The 17,649-nt window shown below is 39.1% G+C and overlaps 1 protein-coding gene across 1 annotated transcript in view; it reads left to right on the plus strand.

Annotated features, from left to right (window-relative positions):
* Positions 1 to 17,649, plus strand: part of COL9A1 (collagen type IX alpha 1 chain) — a 151,058-nt gene that overhangs the window by 44,161 nt on the left and 89,248 nt on the right. The window contains 3 exon segments of the mRNA XM_017859764.1: positions 8,563 to 8,718; positions 10,017 to 10,058; positions 17,427 to 17,585. Of these exon segments, the coding sequence (XP_017715253.1) occupies positions 17,572 to 17,585 (14 nt within the window). The 5' untranslated portion in view covers positions 8,563 to 8,718; positions 10,017 to 10,058; positions 17,427 to 17,571.

The following is a 17,649-nucleotide window of genomic DNA, read 5'->3' on the forward strand; positions in this document are numbered from 1 at the left end:
GCAGACTGCTGTGCTAGCAATGAGGGAGGCTCCGTGGCCGTGGGACCCTCCTGGCCAGGTGTGGGTATAATCTCCTGGTGTGCCCATTTGCTTAAAGCGCAGTATTGGGGTGGGAGTTACTCGATTTTCCAGGTGTTGTGTGTCTCAGTTCCCCTGGCTAGGAAAAGGGATTCCCTTCCCCCTTGCGCTTCCCAGGTGAGGCAATGCCTCGCCCTGCTTCAGCTCTTGCTGGTCGGGCTGCAGCAGCTGACCAGCACCGATTGTCCGGCACTCCTCAGTGAGATGACCCCAGTACCTCAGTTGAAAATGCAGAAATCACCGGTCTTCTGTGTTGCTCGTGCTGGGAGTTGGAGACTGGAGCTGTTCCTATTCGGCCATCTTGCTCCGCCCCCTCACTTTTGATTCTTAATGTTCTTAATATTCTTCATCAGCTGGTTGAAGAGTTCCTAGCTCTGACCATGCTCACAAATATGAGCTAAAAATACTGTGAGAGTTCTTTTAATTTCCACTTAAAATTCACAGGAAGTCATGCTTGTTACCAGGAAACACTGTACTTCTTTTAGAGAATATCTAATCCAGAGAGGCTAAATTATATCCATTACACTCTATCATGGCTAGTTGGTAAAAGCTGCCAAGGAATACCTTAGCTATTTTTGATAAGTACAACACTTCAGTGGTGTCTCATTTCCATACTGATATAAGGGCTAAATGCTAAACAGGCTTTCTTCAGAAAAAGACCTTACAGAAAGCTCTGAAGTGTGCTATGCCTAGATCATCTTTGAGAAAAAGATATCCTAAAGATGAAGGAAACTCCAGATATCCCAAGACATCTTACTAAACTTTTTTTTCCAGAAGATTTCAACAGTATTTGGTGAACTGCAGTATCAGAAACTTTGGGTATAATTGAGACCCTGACAATTTTAGAGCTGATTATTGATTCTGTCACTTGTAAATCTGGTGGTCTGACCACACCTAACAGTGTTCAAAAATTTTTCAAAGTCACTGAACAACCTTAAGATGGGGTGAAGTAAGAGCACACATTAAAAAAAAAAATAGTTAAAGGTCAGTACCAAAAAGTCTGTCTCTGCTATTCTGCTGAGAGATTCATATGAGATGCCAGTAGCTGTCACCTATCGTCAAGACTCACTCTCATGAACTCTGATGGACATCAATTCCTTTTCTTCATGTGTAGCTACTAGAAGGAAATCTTTGGAATGCATCTTTCCGAGGATCCAGTGAAGGCAGCAGGCAATAGGACGAACATGTAGGGAGACATTAGGAGCATACAAGAAAGTCAAGTAAAAAGCAGCAGACATGAGTTTCTTTAGCGATATCCTTGAAGTTATGTTGGTTCAAAAATATTTGCTAGTTTAACTCAGATTTAAATGTATGCTGGGACAAATCTGCAGAGTTAGGATTTAAATTATAAATTGAGTTTATTGCATCTTTTAGACAGTTCTTAAATAGCAGCTTTATGATCCTATTTTTCTTTGTAGCATATAGGATAAATTAAAATATAAAATTTATCAACAAATTATATTTACACTAGACATTCTTACATACCTTGAAGAGAAAAAATTAGGAACAAAATATTTGTTACATATGAATAGAAAGTTCTTTTTACCTAAGGTGGCATTTTATTTGAATACTTGAAAGGACATTATAAAGAATGTTAGGAATTTGACTTTGGGAAAGTTGTCATCCATCAAATAGCTGCTCGTTTTCTTATTTCTGCTGTGTATTTTGTTGAATCCATATAGATTCTGATGTTTTGTTATTTTAATTCTTACTCTATATTTTATTACTTGTTTTTTTCTTTAGCTTTTATAAAATCTCCTCTATGTAGGTTTTCGTAAAATTTCTTATGGTTGATAAAATAGAATGAGCACAATCTTTGAAGTCAGACAGAACTAGGTTTAAATTTCAGCTGTCTACTTACTACCAGTGCAGTCTTCAACAGGTCAAAGCCTGTTTCTTTATATTATAATATGGAGACAAAAGCAGTTACCTTACACAATATTGGGAGCATCCTAGATAGCACGTTAAAATCATGGTGAGAGATCTTACATGGTGGCTGGTGGTCTCAGTCTGGCCCACTTTTGACGCGTATTATTTATTAATATCAGGGAAGAACACCTGGCCTGAAGGAGAGGTCCAACAGGTCAAAGTCAACTCCAGACTGGATTCTGATTCTGGTTGTTTTAGCATAACCAACCATCCCAGTTTGCCTAGGGCAGGGGAAGGGGGGCTCTTCCCAGGATGTGAACTTTCAGTGCTAAAACTACGAAAGTATTGAGCAAACTGAGATGAATTGGTCACCCTGGATCTTTTCTTTATATATTATGAAGGATGAAATGTGAATTTTTGCGAAGATGGTATGTGTGTCTGAGTGTGACATGAAGTTAAGCCTACAAGTTTTNTGTGATGTTCCCCTTCCCGAGTTCAAGTGATCTCATTGTTCAGTTCCCACCTATGAGTGAGAACATGCGGTGTTTGGTTTTCTCTTCTTGTGATAGTTTGCTAAGAATGATGCACATATACACCATGGAATACTATGCAGCCATAAAAAAGGATGAGTTTGCGTCCTTTGTAGGGACATGGATGCAGCTGGAAGCCTACAAGTTTTAAAGACAAAGAACCACTCAAACTGAGTATCATGAGATTCATGTTTTACTAACCTCTGTACATTGCAGGTAAAAGTCCTTTCCCCTAGAGGAAAGGGTCTTAATCTAGTTACTTAACCTGAAAATGAAACCAACCAGGAATGAAATGTATCTGCAAACAACACCAAGCAATTGTAGAGATCGTTGCTGCAGTTAGCTTGTAACTTAAGACTTTGAAGTGTGATTTATCTTAGTTTGCAAACTCTAAATTGGGGTGTGATTCTCCAGTTTCCACTAGTAATTAAAGGGTGAAAAGTTGTGTTATTTTAAATATGAAAAAAATATGAGTTGTTGAAGTACAAGATACTTGTACAAATTTTGTACTTCAACCTCCTGAACATTGCTCTATTTTGTACTTGGAAACTAAAATTGAAGCAAGGAATGGCTTGCAATATCCCAAAACTCTCCATATAACCTGGTGTTCAAGGCCACAATTATGTAACCTCTTTGACTAGATATTGTTAAAGTACTAGGTTTTATCCTAATTACTTTCAGCAGTAATATGCTTGTTTTACTTTCTTGCCTCAGGGCCTTATTGCATGTAAAGATAATTTTCTTTCCTAAACTACTTTGCTACCTCATTAGCAAGTTTAACAACATGTCACATACAGGTGGTATGAAGAAGATAACTAGGTCAGGTTGCTTGGTTAGTCCCTTGAGCAGCCCTGGGAGTGCTGTTTTAGTTTAATGTTTGTGTGCATGTATGTAGAAAAGGAAGAGACAATTTGGTGAATAGCTTTGACTCTGTTTTAACCTCGGAAGCAATGCTTATCTTAATTAAAAGAAATAAGATCTGGAATGTATTCCAAGATCCAAAGATATATAGTCAAACACCCCTAAAGTTTTAGGTTTTGGATTGGCCCTATACCAGTGGTTCTCAACCTGGTTACACCTTGGAATCACTAGAAGGATAAAGGAGGGATGTGGGAGGCAAATACTGATGTCTAGACATCCATCCCAGACCAATTAAATCAATTAAATCTGAATCTCTGTGGAAAGATCCAGGCATTTACATTTTAAAAGATAAAAGATTTCTAGGTGATCTTAATATGCTCTTTCTTTCTTTCCCTTCCTTCCTTCCTTCCTTCCTTCCTTCCTTCCTTCCTTCCTTCCTTCCTTCCTTTCTTTCTCTCTCTCTTTTCTTTTCTTTCTTTCTTTCTTTCTTTCTTTCTTTCTTTCTTTCTTTCTTTCTTTCTTTCTTTCTTTCTTTCTTTCTTCTTCTTTCTTTCTTCTCTCTTTTGTTTTTTTCTTTTTTGAGATGAAGTCTTTCTCTGTCACCCAGACAGGATCACAGTGGCATGATCTCTGCTCACTGCAACCTCTGCCTCCCATGTCCAAGCCATTCTCCTGCCTCAGCCTCCTGAGTAGCAGGGACTACAGGCACCCACCACCATGCCTGGCTAATTTTTTTTTGTATTTCTGGTACAGACAGGGTTTCACCATGTTGGCCAGGCTGGTCTTGAACTCCTGAACTCAAGTGATCCTCCTACCTTGGCCTCCAAAAGTGCTGGGATTATAGGCATGAGCCACTATGCCTGGCCTAATATGCTCTTTCTAACAGCTATAATGACTCTAATGGATTGAAATATTCAAGAGAAAAATAGTTCCAGAATACCAGGCAATGTATAGTAGCTTCAAATAATTATACTGAGATTAGAACCTACATTCGATTTTAAGGAGGTTCTTGTTTCACTTTCCTGGGAACCCTCTTACCTGCACTTCTAGGGAGAAATGTGAAGTATATGCACACTTACAACATATTCTTCTTTTGTGAATGTACTAAATGTAGGTCCATACAAGGGCCAGGGTATGAAGACAAGCAAGGTGTTTATCTTTATTCCTCCCCAATGACTTTTCCCAGACAAAACTCTACTAGACCCACATTGGAACTTGAAAGGAAGTACTCATATATAAACTGGAAATCTAGGCTGCCTTTCTTGAATTTTTAATGTAGAGTAACCAGGAAGCTAAGAGGAATAGATCTCACAGGAATAAAGAGAAACATGAACCTTGGGGATGGGCTCACTACAAGGGAAGGAGGGGAAAGGGAGGAATAGAAAATACAGAAAACAATAATATAGAAAACAATATAAAAAGCCACTTTCTCCTCCCCTAAATAAACAACAGCTACAACAAACAACCAATTTCAACATTCAATAGCTTGAGGGAAAGCTAAATTATTTTAAGATTGAATGTAAAAGACTGCAATTTAATTGTTAACTCACCTTGGCCTATGAAAATGACAAGGAAACAAAATAGCGGTATGCTCAAATTTTTACTTGGCTATCTAGGTCTTATAAATCTCCACTACGGAAAATAAGAGGCAATAAGAACAAACCTGCTATCTGGATAGCCCCAGAAGGGTTTTCTTTGTTTTTAAGGTCCAAGAAGAGTGGTGACAGAATGTGATACAATGAGAGGGGAAGTAGAGGGAAGAAAAAAGAATTAAAACAGACCCTAAAAGTAATTAAAGACAGCAATATAGGGTAGTTAGTTAAATTTTGAGCAATATTAACAAGGGTTTGGGTTTTGTTGGGTTTAATTTTGTTCCCTTTAAAATATACATACACACACACATATACACAACAGGTGCTAGTTGATGGGGTGGAAGAAGAAATGTTACCCTTCCTACCTGCAGGGAGCTAATTTCTTATTAGAAAGCATATTTTAACACAGAAGAAATATAGAATAATTTAAAAACAATATAAACTATATTTAAGTGATCTCTTATTTTTATATTGTTTAGTTTTCCAATTATGAAAGTGATAATGCAGCCTGGGCATGGTGGCTCATGCCTGTAATCCCAGCACTTTGGGAGGCCAAGGTGGGCGGATCACTTGAGGTCAGGCATTTGAAACCAGCCTGGCCAACATGGCAAAACCCTGTCTCTACTAAAAATACAAAAATTAGCTGGGCATGGTGGTACATGCCTGTAATCCCAGCTACTCAGGAGGCTGAGAGAGGAGAATCACTTCAACCCTAGAGGCGGAGGTCGTAGTGAGCCAAGATCATGCCACTGTACTCCAGCCTGGGCAATAGAGTGAGATAATGCCTATTGTGAAGAAGTTAGGAGTCAAAGACTAATATAGAAGGGAAAATGACAATCACCCCTCATTCTTGAGCTTTTGCTATTTTGAGTTTCAGGGGCATCCTCCCTTTTGTCTTCAATCTCTCTCTGCACTGACCCCTTTTTCTCAGTCTACAAATGTTAGCTTTCCCCATGTCACTTTCACCATCACTACTGAGGGGTAATTGCACCTACAACTTATGGTTGTGCAATAAATGAATTAATATAGGTAATATAGGTAAATAATACGTAAATGTTTCTAGCAATACCCACATGTAGTAAACAGTACAAGTGTTAGTTATTTTAAATTTATTATTTTAAACAAATGAAGAAAAAAATCTTGTCCTCCTTTAACCACTGTTATATCTTTTCCTATCCCTTAGTTCCTTAACCTCTGCTTACACCATACTCTTCTTACCCCCACTGCTATTTGATTTCTACTGTGGCCATGCAGAAGTTCCTAATCCACTATTAATGTCTTACTTGAGTGTTTTTCCAGCTCAGCTGAATCTCTGCAGTCACCTCCACATCTTCCCAGCATCCACCTGCCTCACAGAGCTGATCAATCTGATGTCAGATCTGGTCCTTTTTTATCTTGTTTGGAAGTAAAAACTCAATCTTTAGAAACAGTTGCTAAGCTCTCTTATCGCTGATCAAACTTTACCACTGAACTAGACAAAAACCTTTCTGTGTGTCTATCTACCCAGACCTAACCAATTCCCAGTATGTATGCACTTACTTTACAGTTTATCATTATCTGCCCAGTATTATCATAATTGTTGTGTATCTGTCCTTCCCACTGGATAAGTGACAGTGACCCATCGTGTTTACCTTTGTATCTCAAGAGCCTGATCCATGGATATTTGTCAAATTGACTTGAAGTTCTGGGGATATGGCTTAAAGCACTTACTATTTAACACCCTGTGTTTTAATTATTGAGGTAAATGTTTTCACACCTCTACTATATTTTAAGGTCCATAAGAGTCCGGAATCTGCCTTCTTCAGCTTTGATTACTATGCAGTGCTCAGAACTATGTCCTGCATATAATGATGCTCCCTAAATATTAATTCTGAAATAATGATTACCTTTGTAGAGCACTTTACACTTTATCCAGCTCTCCTGCATGGATTAACTCATTGAGCATCACAATGAGCCTCTAAGATAAGTTCCTATTGGGCAAAAAAGGAAACAGGCTCAGTAGTGTTACAAGACATATGAAAGGAACAAGGGCTCAAATCTAAGTTTCCTGATTTTAGATGCCCCCTGCTTTCTCTACTGTATCCTTCTGCCTATAAAACAGAATGTAATGTCATTTCATGTAAATAGTTCTTCCTATGATTGAGTGGAACAGAGAACATCTGGCTGGAGGTGCCAGATCAACTTTATGGAAGAGGTGGGGGCTTGTTTGAGAAGGGCTTGGAAACACTGGGCATGCAGCATGCTAGAGAGAAGATAAGTGATCTTTTGGAACTATAGTACACGGAGAGACAAGTCTTGCATTAAAATTAGTTTCACTATTTCTCATTTGAGAAAACAGTAGTACTTGAGTTTCACATAAACTGTTTATTTTTAAAGGTAACACATGAATTGCAACTGTACAAATTACAGTTGAATTCACAGCCAGCGTAATTCTGGACACAGTAAGAGGAATGAACATGGAGGGCTCTTTAGGCAACACAGCAAAGCCTGGAGGCTTTTTGAAATCCCTGAATTGCTTTAAAAAAAGCCTTTTTATGGTTATTTATAATCCAACAAGGGTCAACTAACTTGTTTTTTTCTTTTCTTTTCAAATAACTACTCACAATAACATACCAACAATCTATCATTTAGCCTCTGGATATAACATTAAAGTTATTTCTTTCTTGTTTTCTGTGTTTATGGTGTGTGTTTATGGTCAACTTTATTATGGTACAAATCCATAGCCAAATGACATTTCCCAATACTGTACCAAGAGACAGATTTCTCCTGATTACTCCTGTGATTCTTGTAATAACATTTTACACAGTCAACAGTGTCCTGTCAGAGAGCAAAGCTTAAAAGAACATCTACAGTGATGGAAGCCTTGTGAGGCTGCAGTTTCTCTACATCTGCTTCTGAAACCAGCGCTATGTAGTAGGTTATGCTTTGCGAGGCCAATAATTCTAGGTCATTTATTCTTTTATTGCTTTTTTACTATTTTGTTCTACTTGACTGAAGAGGTTTTTAGGAAATTCACCATGGGCATGCTCATTTCCATTTGAGTTGCTGCAGCTACATTCTGCGTTTTTCCCTATCTCCCTTTGGCTCCACTTGAGAGCTCATTTCACTGTTCAGAGCAACTTCAATTTCAAATTTTTCCCTGCACATAACACATCTCCCATTCTTGGCACTGTGCCTTCGTTTTTTGTTGCTTTTAGCAAAGCATTAGCAGGGTAAACCCTTGGACAATTACAGCACCAGGTTGGTGATTAGTACGAGAGCAAGTCTTCTTAGCAAGTCTTGAAGTTTTCCAGTTTGAGAGTTTATGAAGAAAAGAAAGTAATAGTGAACAACTAGATGCAGAGTGAAGCAGAGACTGTCCTTAACATATGTATGTGTGTGTGTGTGTACATGTGCATGTATGTATACTCAGATGATAAATTATATGAAGAACATTAGCTTTGATATTAGAGAAACCCAAGTTTGGTTTTGGCCTGCCATTTGGAATTTCCCTTAGCAAGTTATTTAACGTCTTTGAACCTTACTTGCCTCACCTGAAAATAGCAAAATATTGAGTGATATAGATAAAAAAATATATTTTAAAAAGTATGAAGTATAGTTTCTGACATTTCCTCCTTATACTGCACTTCTAGAAAAAGTCCTGAGAGTCCTGGAGAGGCTCTTGGCCAGGACAGGCTGAAATAATATGAATCGTGATTCTGTCCCTCCTCTGTCACCATCCTGGTACTGCCTCTCTGCCTTTCCATCTCTGCTGCTCCACCCTGGACTAACCATCCTCTGGAATCACTGTAAGTATGCAAATACTAGAGCCTTTCAGTTTGTCGTGGCTCTAGGTTGAGTCTTTAAGAACAAAGGCTCTTTCTCACCTGCCCACATGTCAGTTGCTACTGCTATTTCTGGAGTTAGTCATGGTTTCAGAGATGTTTGGATTTAAGAAACGGTAGGAGGCAGGACTCTCCTGTGGTTGCCCTTTGGTGCCACTGGAATGTCTACACATGCCTTTGTGGTTTTGTGGTTAGGTGGTTGGCTTCAGGTTTATAGTCCCACATGTCTTTGGGTGAGAAAAAGAATGTCTTTCAAAAACCAAGACCTGCTGGAAGAACCTCTCTCAGTTATTCAGTGTCTCTTTCTCTATAGTTGTTTTCTCTCTCAAGGTTACAGCAGTTAGAATTAAAAGCTGTAATTGTGACTTCAAGGCAAATTTCTTACACCTGGGTTTTGCTATCTTTTTGTATGTGCTATGTGATTGCATTTACATTTCATGAAAGCAAGTGCATGAGTGTTTTAAGTGATGTGCATTTAAGGAAGTTATAAAACTGTGTAGAGTATGACCACAGCTTGTCTGTAGAAAAGGGCCTGGAAGAAAACATCCTAAAATGTTAATAACGAGTTGTCTCTAGGTGATGAGACTGTTTTTTTTCTTTCGTCTATTTCTATATTTTCCACTTTTCCACAATGTTCGTATATTACTTCTTTAATGTTTAATTTTTGTGGGTATGTAATAGGTATACATATTTATGGGTTACATGAGATATTTTGATACATGCACACAATAAGTACTAATCATAGGGTAAATGGGGTATCCATAATTTCAAGCACTTATCCTTTTGCTACAAACAGTCCAGTTGTACTCTTTTAGTTATTTTAAAATATGCAATTAAATTATTATTGACTATAGTCATCCTGTTGTATTACCAAATACATATCTTACTTTTAAATATAATGCATGTTACCAAATACATATATTACTTTTCCATATACTTTAAAATGAAGAAACCAATTATATACATGTATACACACATTTATGTATATATACACATATGTATACATATACATATGTGTGGTGTGTATGTGTGTGTGTGTATATGTATGTGTATATATACACACACACACATATGTACCCAAAAGGGGACTAATCAGTAGGCATCAGTCATCCTGTATGCAGTGTTTTGTAAATAGCTGTTTGACTGTTTCACCAGTGATTACTGGAGTTACCTTTTATTTGTATCTGTTCAGGAATCGGTCGGTAGATTTGTCACATATAACTATGAACTCATACAGGTCTCTTCACCTGTTTCTTCACCAGGAAAACAGGAGAGTCACATCTGTCTTGTTGGATTGTTGCAAGGTACGATTATGGTGAGAAACGTTCTTCAAAAACCATACAGTATTATAAGAGGGAAGGTATTATTGATGAGAAGAGCTTGAAGGACTTATCAAGGGCAGTATTACAGGAGGAAGAATCATAAAAGTGTAGCAAACAGACAAAGATGTGCACATGGAAGGGAGAAGGGGACTTTCAATTGATTTACTTTGCTATTTATAATGGGTTGTATATTGTCTAGGATAGTTTTTAGTATCTAGCACAGCCACACTCTTCTAAGATCTAAATGAGCCACCATTTACTGGACGGATTGGGGTTGAGTCTAAAAAGAAAGCAGAGGAGAGTGAATTATAAGAAAAATTGTAGCTAAAATTTATTGAGTGCCAGGTACTATTTTCAGCTCTAGTTTAATCCTTATAATGTGCCTATAAGGAGGGTGCTTTCATTGCTAATTTTTACAGATAAATAAGATGAGTCAGAAAGGTTAATTACCTCTCCATGGTCTCCCAGCTAGAAAGTGGTGAAGCTGAGATTTGAACCTAAGCCATTTGGTTCCAGAGTTCACATTCTTAACCTTGGGTTTGGCTCTGTTTGATTATAAGGCTCAAATTGGTGGTGGTTAGTGAGGTCAGAGTGGATGGCTCACCTATGAAGGCAGAGTTAATTTTAATCTTTCATTTTGTGTCTTTCTCCTTCAGTAGGCTTTCATGAACATCAGGGTGCATTGTATTTGCAATTTTTTTTAGAGGAACCCTAAAAAGAAGTCAACTATAATATTTCAGTTTATGCATATGGAAAATAACCAAGAATGAAATATTTTCTTAAAATCAAAGTTATCTACTTGAAGGCTGAAAATCAAATTCGTCTTTGATGCCTTAGCTTAGGTTTCAAATTTCAGGATTATACTGCCACCTAGTGCAGAGAAAACATTTTCCCAGCATGTGAAAGCTAGTAAATGCATATGAAACTTCGTAGATGCAACCTAAAACAAGGTATATTTAAAGTTTATTTCATAAAAGAGAACGAGGTATTTGAGAATCAATGACCTTTTTACATTTTATTTGTAAAGTTTAACATGCAATTCAGGTACACACTTTTATTATTAGTAGTAGGTTGTTAAATCACAATAGTGCAGAAGAGAAGGCTTAGGTTTCTATACTTCATTCTGCCATGTACATTTCCTTAATTAATGTCTACTAAGGAAATTAATACAATTCTTTTCATGAGCTCAAAAGTTCTCAGTAGGTGTTATGAGTTCAACTCATAATTATTTTAAAATTTTATTCAGCAAATACTTATACACTTACAGTCTACAAATCAATGCCAATTATAACAAAGAAGAGGTAGCCTAATGGTGTTGAAAACGTGACCTATATGAGCAGCACCTCTCCGTGGATCAGCAGGAGATCGGCATCACCTGGGAGCTTGCTAGAAATGCAAATTCTCAGACCGAACTTCAATATCCTGAACCAGAACCTCTGGGAGTAGTGCCCAGTAGTATGTTTTTAACAAGCTGTGAGATTGTGGTAAGAAACGGTCTTGCAAAGCCATAGAGCATAAGAGGGAAGGTATTATTGATGAGACAAGATTGAAGGCTTTACAGTAGGTAAAGAAACATACTGATGGGCCAATATGTGTGTTTTACTGAAGGGAGCAAAAGAGGCTTAGGACATGGATCAGCTGCTGTAGACCTAAGACTCGCAAGGCAGCAATTGCAGCAACAGCTCCTGGAAGCACGTGTGCTATGGAGGGGAATTGATTTCTCTCCTCCTTGGGGAGACGGAAGTGCTCATACTTTAGAGAGAGCAAAAGTAATATGCTGAAAAGCTTAGGAGTGGGGAATTTTACATTAAATAACCTGTTTTTGTATTAATGTTCTACGGTGAGAACACATTTATTTGTGAATGATTTCAGAGAAAAATGGCCATCACCATGGGGTTCTATTTGCTTGCTATAGATGATTAGGCTACAATTACAAGTACAGGGCCAAAATAAGAAGATTAAAAATAGAGCTTTGATTATGGTGAAATTTCTTTACAGTAAAACTGAACCCAACGTAAAACTGTGGGAGTCCGAGTTTTAGCAGCTCTGATTGTTAATCAGCCTCTCAGCCAGAGATTTCTGTGATAAATTTCAGGCTCTAGCTGTGGCTAATTTGCGGCATCCTCACACAACTGGTACGAGCCATTAGGCATCCTGGGTCTTTTATTTTAAAGTAAAGATAGATGGAATAAAGCTTAAAACTAAATACCATTAGGAAGCTAGTTTTAAAAATACTTCTTCTTTAATTTAACCTATGAACTAATTAAATATGGGGGTTGTGGTATGTTTAATTAAAACTCTCAGTTTACAGCTACTTTACTTCAAAATAATGTTTTAAAACATATATAGTCATGTTAAAACTAAGGAACTTGCCCTACTATTCTATGAGTTTAATGGGGCATCCCAGCTGTTGTGTCCATACCAGGAAACAAGGGGAAAGAGATCTTTTGGCACTTCTAGTGTCTACTATTTTCTTTTTTTTTTTTGAGATGGAGTCTTTGTCGCCCAGGCTGGAGTGCAGTGGTGCAATCTTGGCTCACTGCAACCTCCACCTCTCGGGTTCAAGCGATTCTCCTGCCTCAGCCTCCCAAATAACTGAGACAACAGGCGCCCGCCAACACGCCTGGCAAATTTTTTGTATTTTTTAAGTAGAGACGGGGTTTCACCATGTTAGCCAGGATGGTCTCGATCTCCTGACCTCGTGATCCACCCGCCTCGGCCTCCCAAAGTGCTGGGATTACAGGCGTGAGCAACCACACCCGGCCGTGTCTACTCTTTTCTAATCGAATGTTTTTTAAGCTGTGAGTTGTAACCCATCAGTTGGTCCTGAAATCTCACTGATTCGGTTATCATCACTCAAAAATGAAATATAATAAAACAGAAAATAGAAAATATTACATTTATATGAGTAACTATTGTTTTCTGAAAGTTTTGTTCTGGTTGTGTATATGTATACATACTAATAAAACCCATTCAATCCATCCTCCAAGCAACAGCAGAACTGTCTTTCTAAAGGCACATCCGAAAAAGTCATTCTTGGCCTCAAACTCTTTTCTCGGTTCCCATAACAGCCAGCATAATGTCTATGCTTTCTTTTGATGTCATTGAAGATCCTTTATCCAACTCCTCTCCCATGGTCCTGCTACTTGTGATTTCAGAAAATGACATCACCATCTCTACTCAGTTGCTCAAGCTCAAAACTAGGTAGTTTTTCTGTCCCCCACCTCTTTTCCAACCTACCCACCAATGTTATCTCTTTATTCTCATCTGGTCTGAGTCAAAATTGATGACTACAAAGCAGCTTTCCCTAACCCCTCAACCTACACCAGCCTCTAAACCTTCTACAGTCTCTATAACACATTGTCTTCTTTTGTATTTTTCATAATGTTTCCACCTGAAATTATTTTGTCTATTCTTGTAAATGTGTTTAGTACCTCTCTTCCCACCAGTGTGTAAGCTGCATAGGGGCGGGGACCTGATCTTTCTCTGGTTGTCTCTCTGGTGTTAAGGTCAGTCGGGGAGCATGTAGAAGAGGCACCAATAGATATTTACCAAATGAAAGGATTCTTGCACTAGACTTCTGGCTTCCCAAATGTCCTCTTTTACCTTTTTGTTATAGTATCTTCTGTTTTCTCTGTCTAAAACTTACTGCACCCACTTATTCTCTTGGTAGCCTTAGTATCCTTTAAGATTTTATCTCTTGTATTAAAAATTTCCCAATGCCCTTGGACTGTGCCATAGACTGTGCGTCTATGACCTTAGGATGCAACTGACCCAGACCAGAATAGTGTTGTTCTCAGTGACACTACAGCCTTCTTACTCTCTGAATTGTGGTCATTTTCATATTGGTCCTCCCTGCTGGACTATCAGCTTCCTCAGGGCAAGGCCATGTTTATTCACACTTTTTACCTCCTCAACTCCCAGCACATACTTGATACGTATACTACTGTATATAGTTATTCAGTACATGACTGAATAAACAAAAGAAAGTGGATGATCAAGAAAGATGATTATTTGTGATGACATTCCCTGATTTAAGCTTTAAGTAAATCATATTCTTGATTTATAAGAAGAAGGAGATTAGTGTGTGTACATTCTGTAAAAAGTACGTGGGGGAAGGATGAGAGGAAGTACAGAGAAAAATATAATTGTTCTATACAAAACACTTCTATTTATAAAATGGATCATTTTAAATATCAAGCTGTCTTAGTTCATTTACAATCTGATGTGATTGACCACATTTCATTTCTACATGGTTTTTCAGAACCGAACTGTTAGGTAAGGTGAGGAAACAATGCTAAGGGTGAAAAAGGTTACGCATCTATGACCTTAGGGTGCAACTGGCCCAGACCAGAATAGGGTGGCATTTGCACTGCTGTCTGTGAGATTCTAATGTCATGTTAGGAAACAAAATTAATAGAAAATAGGAGTGGAGGGAGGAAAAAAATTTCCTTAAATAAGATTGTATATATCTTTTTTTCTCTGGATTGACTTTCTTTTTTGTTCTTTCTTTTTTCTTTCCTTTTTTTTTTTGACATAGGGCCTCACTCTGTTGCCTAGGCGGTAGTGCAATCACCGCTTACTATAGCCTCAAGCTCCGTAGGCCCAAGAGATCCTCCTGCCTCAGCCTCCTGAGTAGCTGGGACTGGAGGTGTGTGCCACTGTGCCCGACTAATTTTTGTATTTTTTGTAGAGATGGGGTTTCTCCATTTTGCCCAAGCTGGTCTCCAATTCCTGAGTGCAAGCCGTCCGCCTGCCTTGTCCTCCCAAAGTGCTGGGACCACAGGCATGAGCCACCCTGCCTGGCCTGGATTTACTTTCTTTCTTTCTTTCTTTCTTTCTTTTTATTATTATTATTTTTGAGATGGAGTCTCACTCTGTCACCCAGGCTGGAGTGCAATGGCATGATCTCGGCTCACTGCAACTTCTGCCTCCTGGGTTCAAATGATTCTCCTGCCTCAGCCTCCCCAGTAGCTGGGACTACAGGCACGTGCCACCAGGCCTGGCTAATTTTTGTATTTTTAATAGAGACGGGGTTTCGCCATGTTGGTCAGGCTGGTCTCGAACTCCTGACCTCAGGTGATCTACTCACCGCGGCCTCCCAAAGTGCTGGGATTACAGGCGTGAGCCACTGCCCTCAGCCTACTTTCTTCCTTAAAATAGCTCTTGCTTGCTTCAGCCATCTTAAATAAAACTGCCAAGCTAGAAAAAAGCCAAACCAATTGTAAGCAAACCTATTTTTCTCTCTATACTTTCATTTTTAATTAAAAGGCACCCTCACTTGATTTCAAATTCTATTTGAAGAGGACTCATTACAGTGGGAAGGAGAGGGGCAAATGCGGAATTGAGATCTCTAAAGCAATGAAAGGATTTCCCAAACACTTCGTTATAATGAAAAATCCCTCTCTTTCTTACCAGAGTAAGTAATATGAGAGGATCAATCATGCAAATAAATAGCTTTAATGAACAGTCCCTTTGGAAAATGCCTTTTCCCCTGTGAATCTCAGGCTGGCTTACCTCCTGTGACTTCAGGATGTCAGGAAGGTCCCCAGCTGCACAGCTTCTCCTCCGAGGTTAATAGAGCGCTTCTTTCACACGAGCCCTGACTGACTTAAACAAATAAGCTAGGATCTGGTCATTTGTAGTTCTGTCACGGAGCCAGGATGGCTGCACTAGGGAATGGGAATTTTGATAGACAGAAGGCAAATGACGGGGACTTGTAGAAAGCCCTAAACAGCATGAAGAAATGGGTGTCCCTCTGGGAAAGAGAGACAGGACTCCAACAGGTGGGCTATGAGTAGAAAATAAAAGGGCAAGAGCATGGATATTAAGTTTGCCTGATTCACAGTTCATCAGTGAGCTGAGGGAGGCAGAAGATGAAAGGAGTTTTTTGGAAAAGAAATAAACAAATGAAAAATAAGAAGCGACGCTATTGTTTTGTAATTAAATAAAAATTAAATCAATTAGAAAACTAAATTTAAAAATTTCAAGAAGCCGGGTGCGGTGGTGCATGGCTATCATCCCAGTTACTCAGGAGGCTGAGGTGGGAGAATCCCCTGAGCCCAGAAGTTCAAGGCTGTAGTGAGCTATGATTATGCCATTATACTCCAGTTTGGGGAACAGAGCAAGACCTGAGACCGTGTCTCTTAAAAAAAAAAGTTCACCTAAAAATTACTTTGCTTGCATTGTGATTTTTGAGATCGTTGGATCTTCTGACCTTTAGAGTCTTTGTTTTTGGAGTAACTACCCATGTCCCTCAAGACAACGCCAGAGGTAGGCCATGCTGAGTGGGTGGGAAGGTGGGTGATGTGGGGGCTCTTGGGAATTCTCTTGAGATGTTCAGGTTCTGGAGAGAGGGCATGGTATGTGTGATAGTGATGCTGATAACATGTATCTCTCTAGGTTTGTGCTCCTTGTAACTTGCTGTCACCTTGTTAACGGAGGATAATATGTTGCTTCTTTCCAGATACAGTGTCCTCTGCTCAACTCTGGTAATCTCAGAGTTTAAGAAGAAACAACAACTAGGGGGCTTAATATTACATTTTATCAGGATTTCCAGCCCTGAGGTAGAGAGAGAGAATGTGTATTTAGTAATAGGCATGGCAGTTTGAAAAAGTTACTTCATTTTCTGGTTCCTCAACTTTCTTATTTGGAGAATAAGGGTAACTTCAGCCTGACCTTATAATGTTGTTGTGAGAATTAAGTGGCATTAAGCCTTGAGCATTTTCAACAGAGGGAGGCACATAATGAAGTGTTAGGTATGAGGACGATGACAAATAATGATTGTTGGGTGTTAGACCCTCTGCCTTTGATACCTCATTTAATTCTCAAAACCATTGTTTTAATGTAGGTATTTTCAATCTGTTTTACAATTAAGGCATCTAGTTACAGAAAGGTGAAGTAATTCTCTCAAGGACACACAACTAGTAAGCTTCAGAATAAACAGGGATTGAAACCTAGTTTGATTGGGCACCAAGGCTCCCATAGTTTCTACACCTCCGCCTCCCAGTGGGCACATTTTTACTGGAACCTCAGCCCTCTGAAAGCTTCCACTGTATTCCTATAGCAGTTCTGAAAGCTGCCATTGTACTCCTATAGCAGATCTAAGAGCATCTACTGTGTTCCTATAGCACCTTGCCTGGATCTTTCTGGTGAATTTCTCCACATCCTGATTTAATTTTTTTCGTTTCAACAAACTTTCCCCTGTAAATCCCTCCTTCAGTGTAACCTTGTTAGCTTTGAGGACACACCCCTAGGCCTGGGCTTACAGCACAGCTTCTCTCCACCCCTTTCCTTTGCTTCAGTTTAAAGTGTCACGAGATTCCTCTGGTTCTCTCCCTTTGCTTTTAGCCCTCACCGGGGCAGAAGGGACCAAGGCTGGGCCCAGAACTCATAGTCCTAGGGTGACAGTGAAGGGGTAGTGAGGGGACAGTGACTCCCTTCCAACCCCTTCTTCATAGGGACTGTTGGCAAACAAAGAAAATCAACTGGGAAAATGAAGACTTGCTGGTAAGACAATAACCCTGGAAAGAGTGGTGGGGAGACGGGGCTGGGGGTCCTCAGAAGCAAGGGT

The sequence above is a fragment of the Rhinopithecus bieti genome, unplaced genomic scaffold (genome assembly GCF_001698545.2).
Source record: "Rhinopithecus bieti isolate Rb0 unplaced genomic scaffold, ASM169854v2 scaffold_50350, whole genome shotgun sequence".
In the NCBI taxonomy this organism is placed as follows: Eukaryota; Metazoa; Chordata; class Mammalia; order Primates; family Cercopithecidae; genus Rhinopithecus; species Rhinopithecus bieti.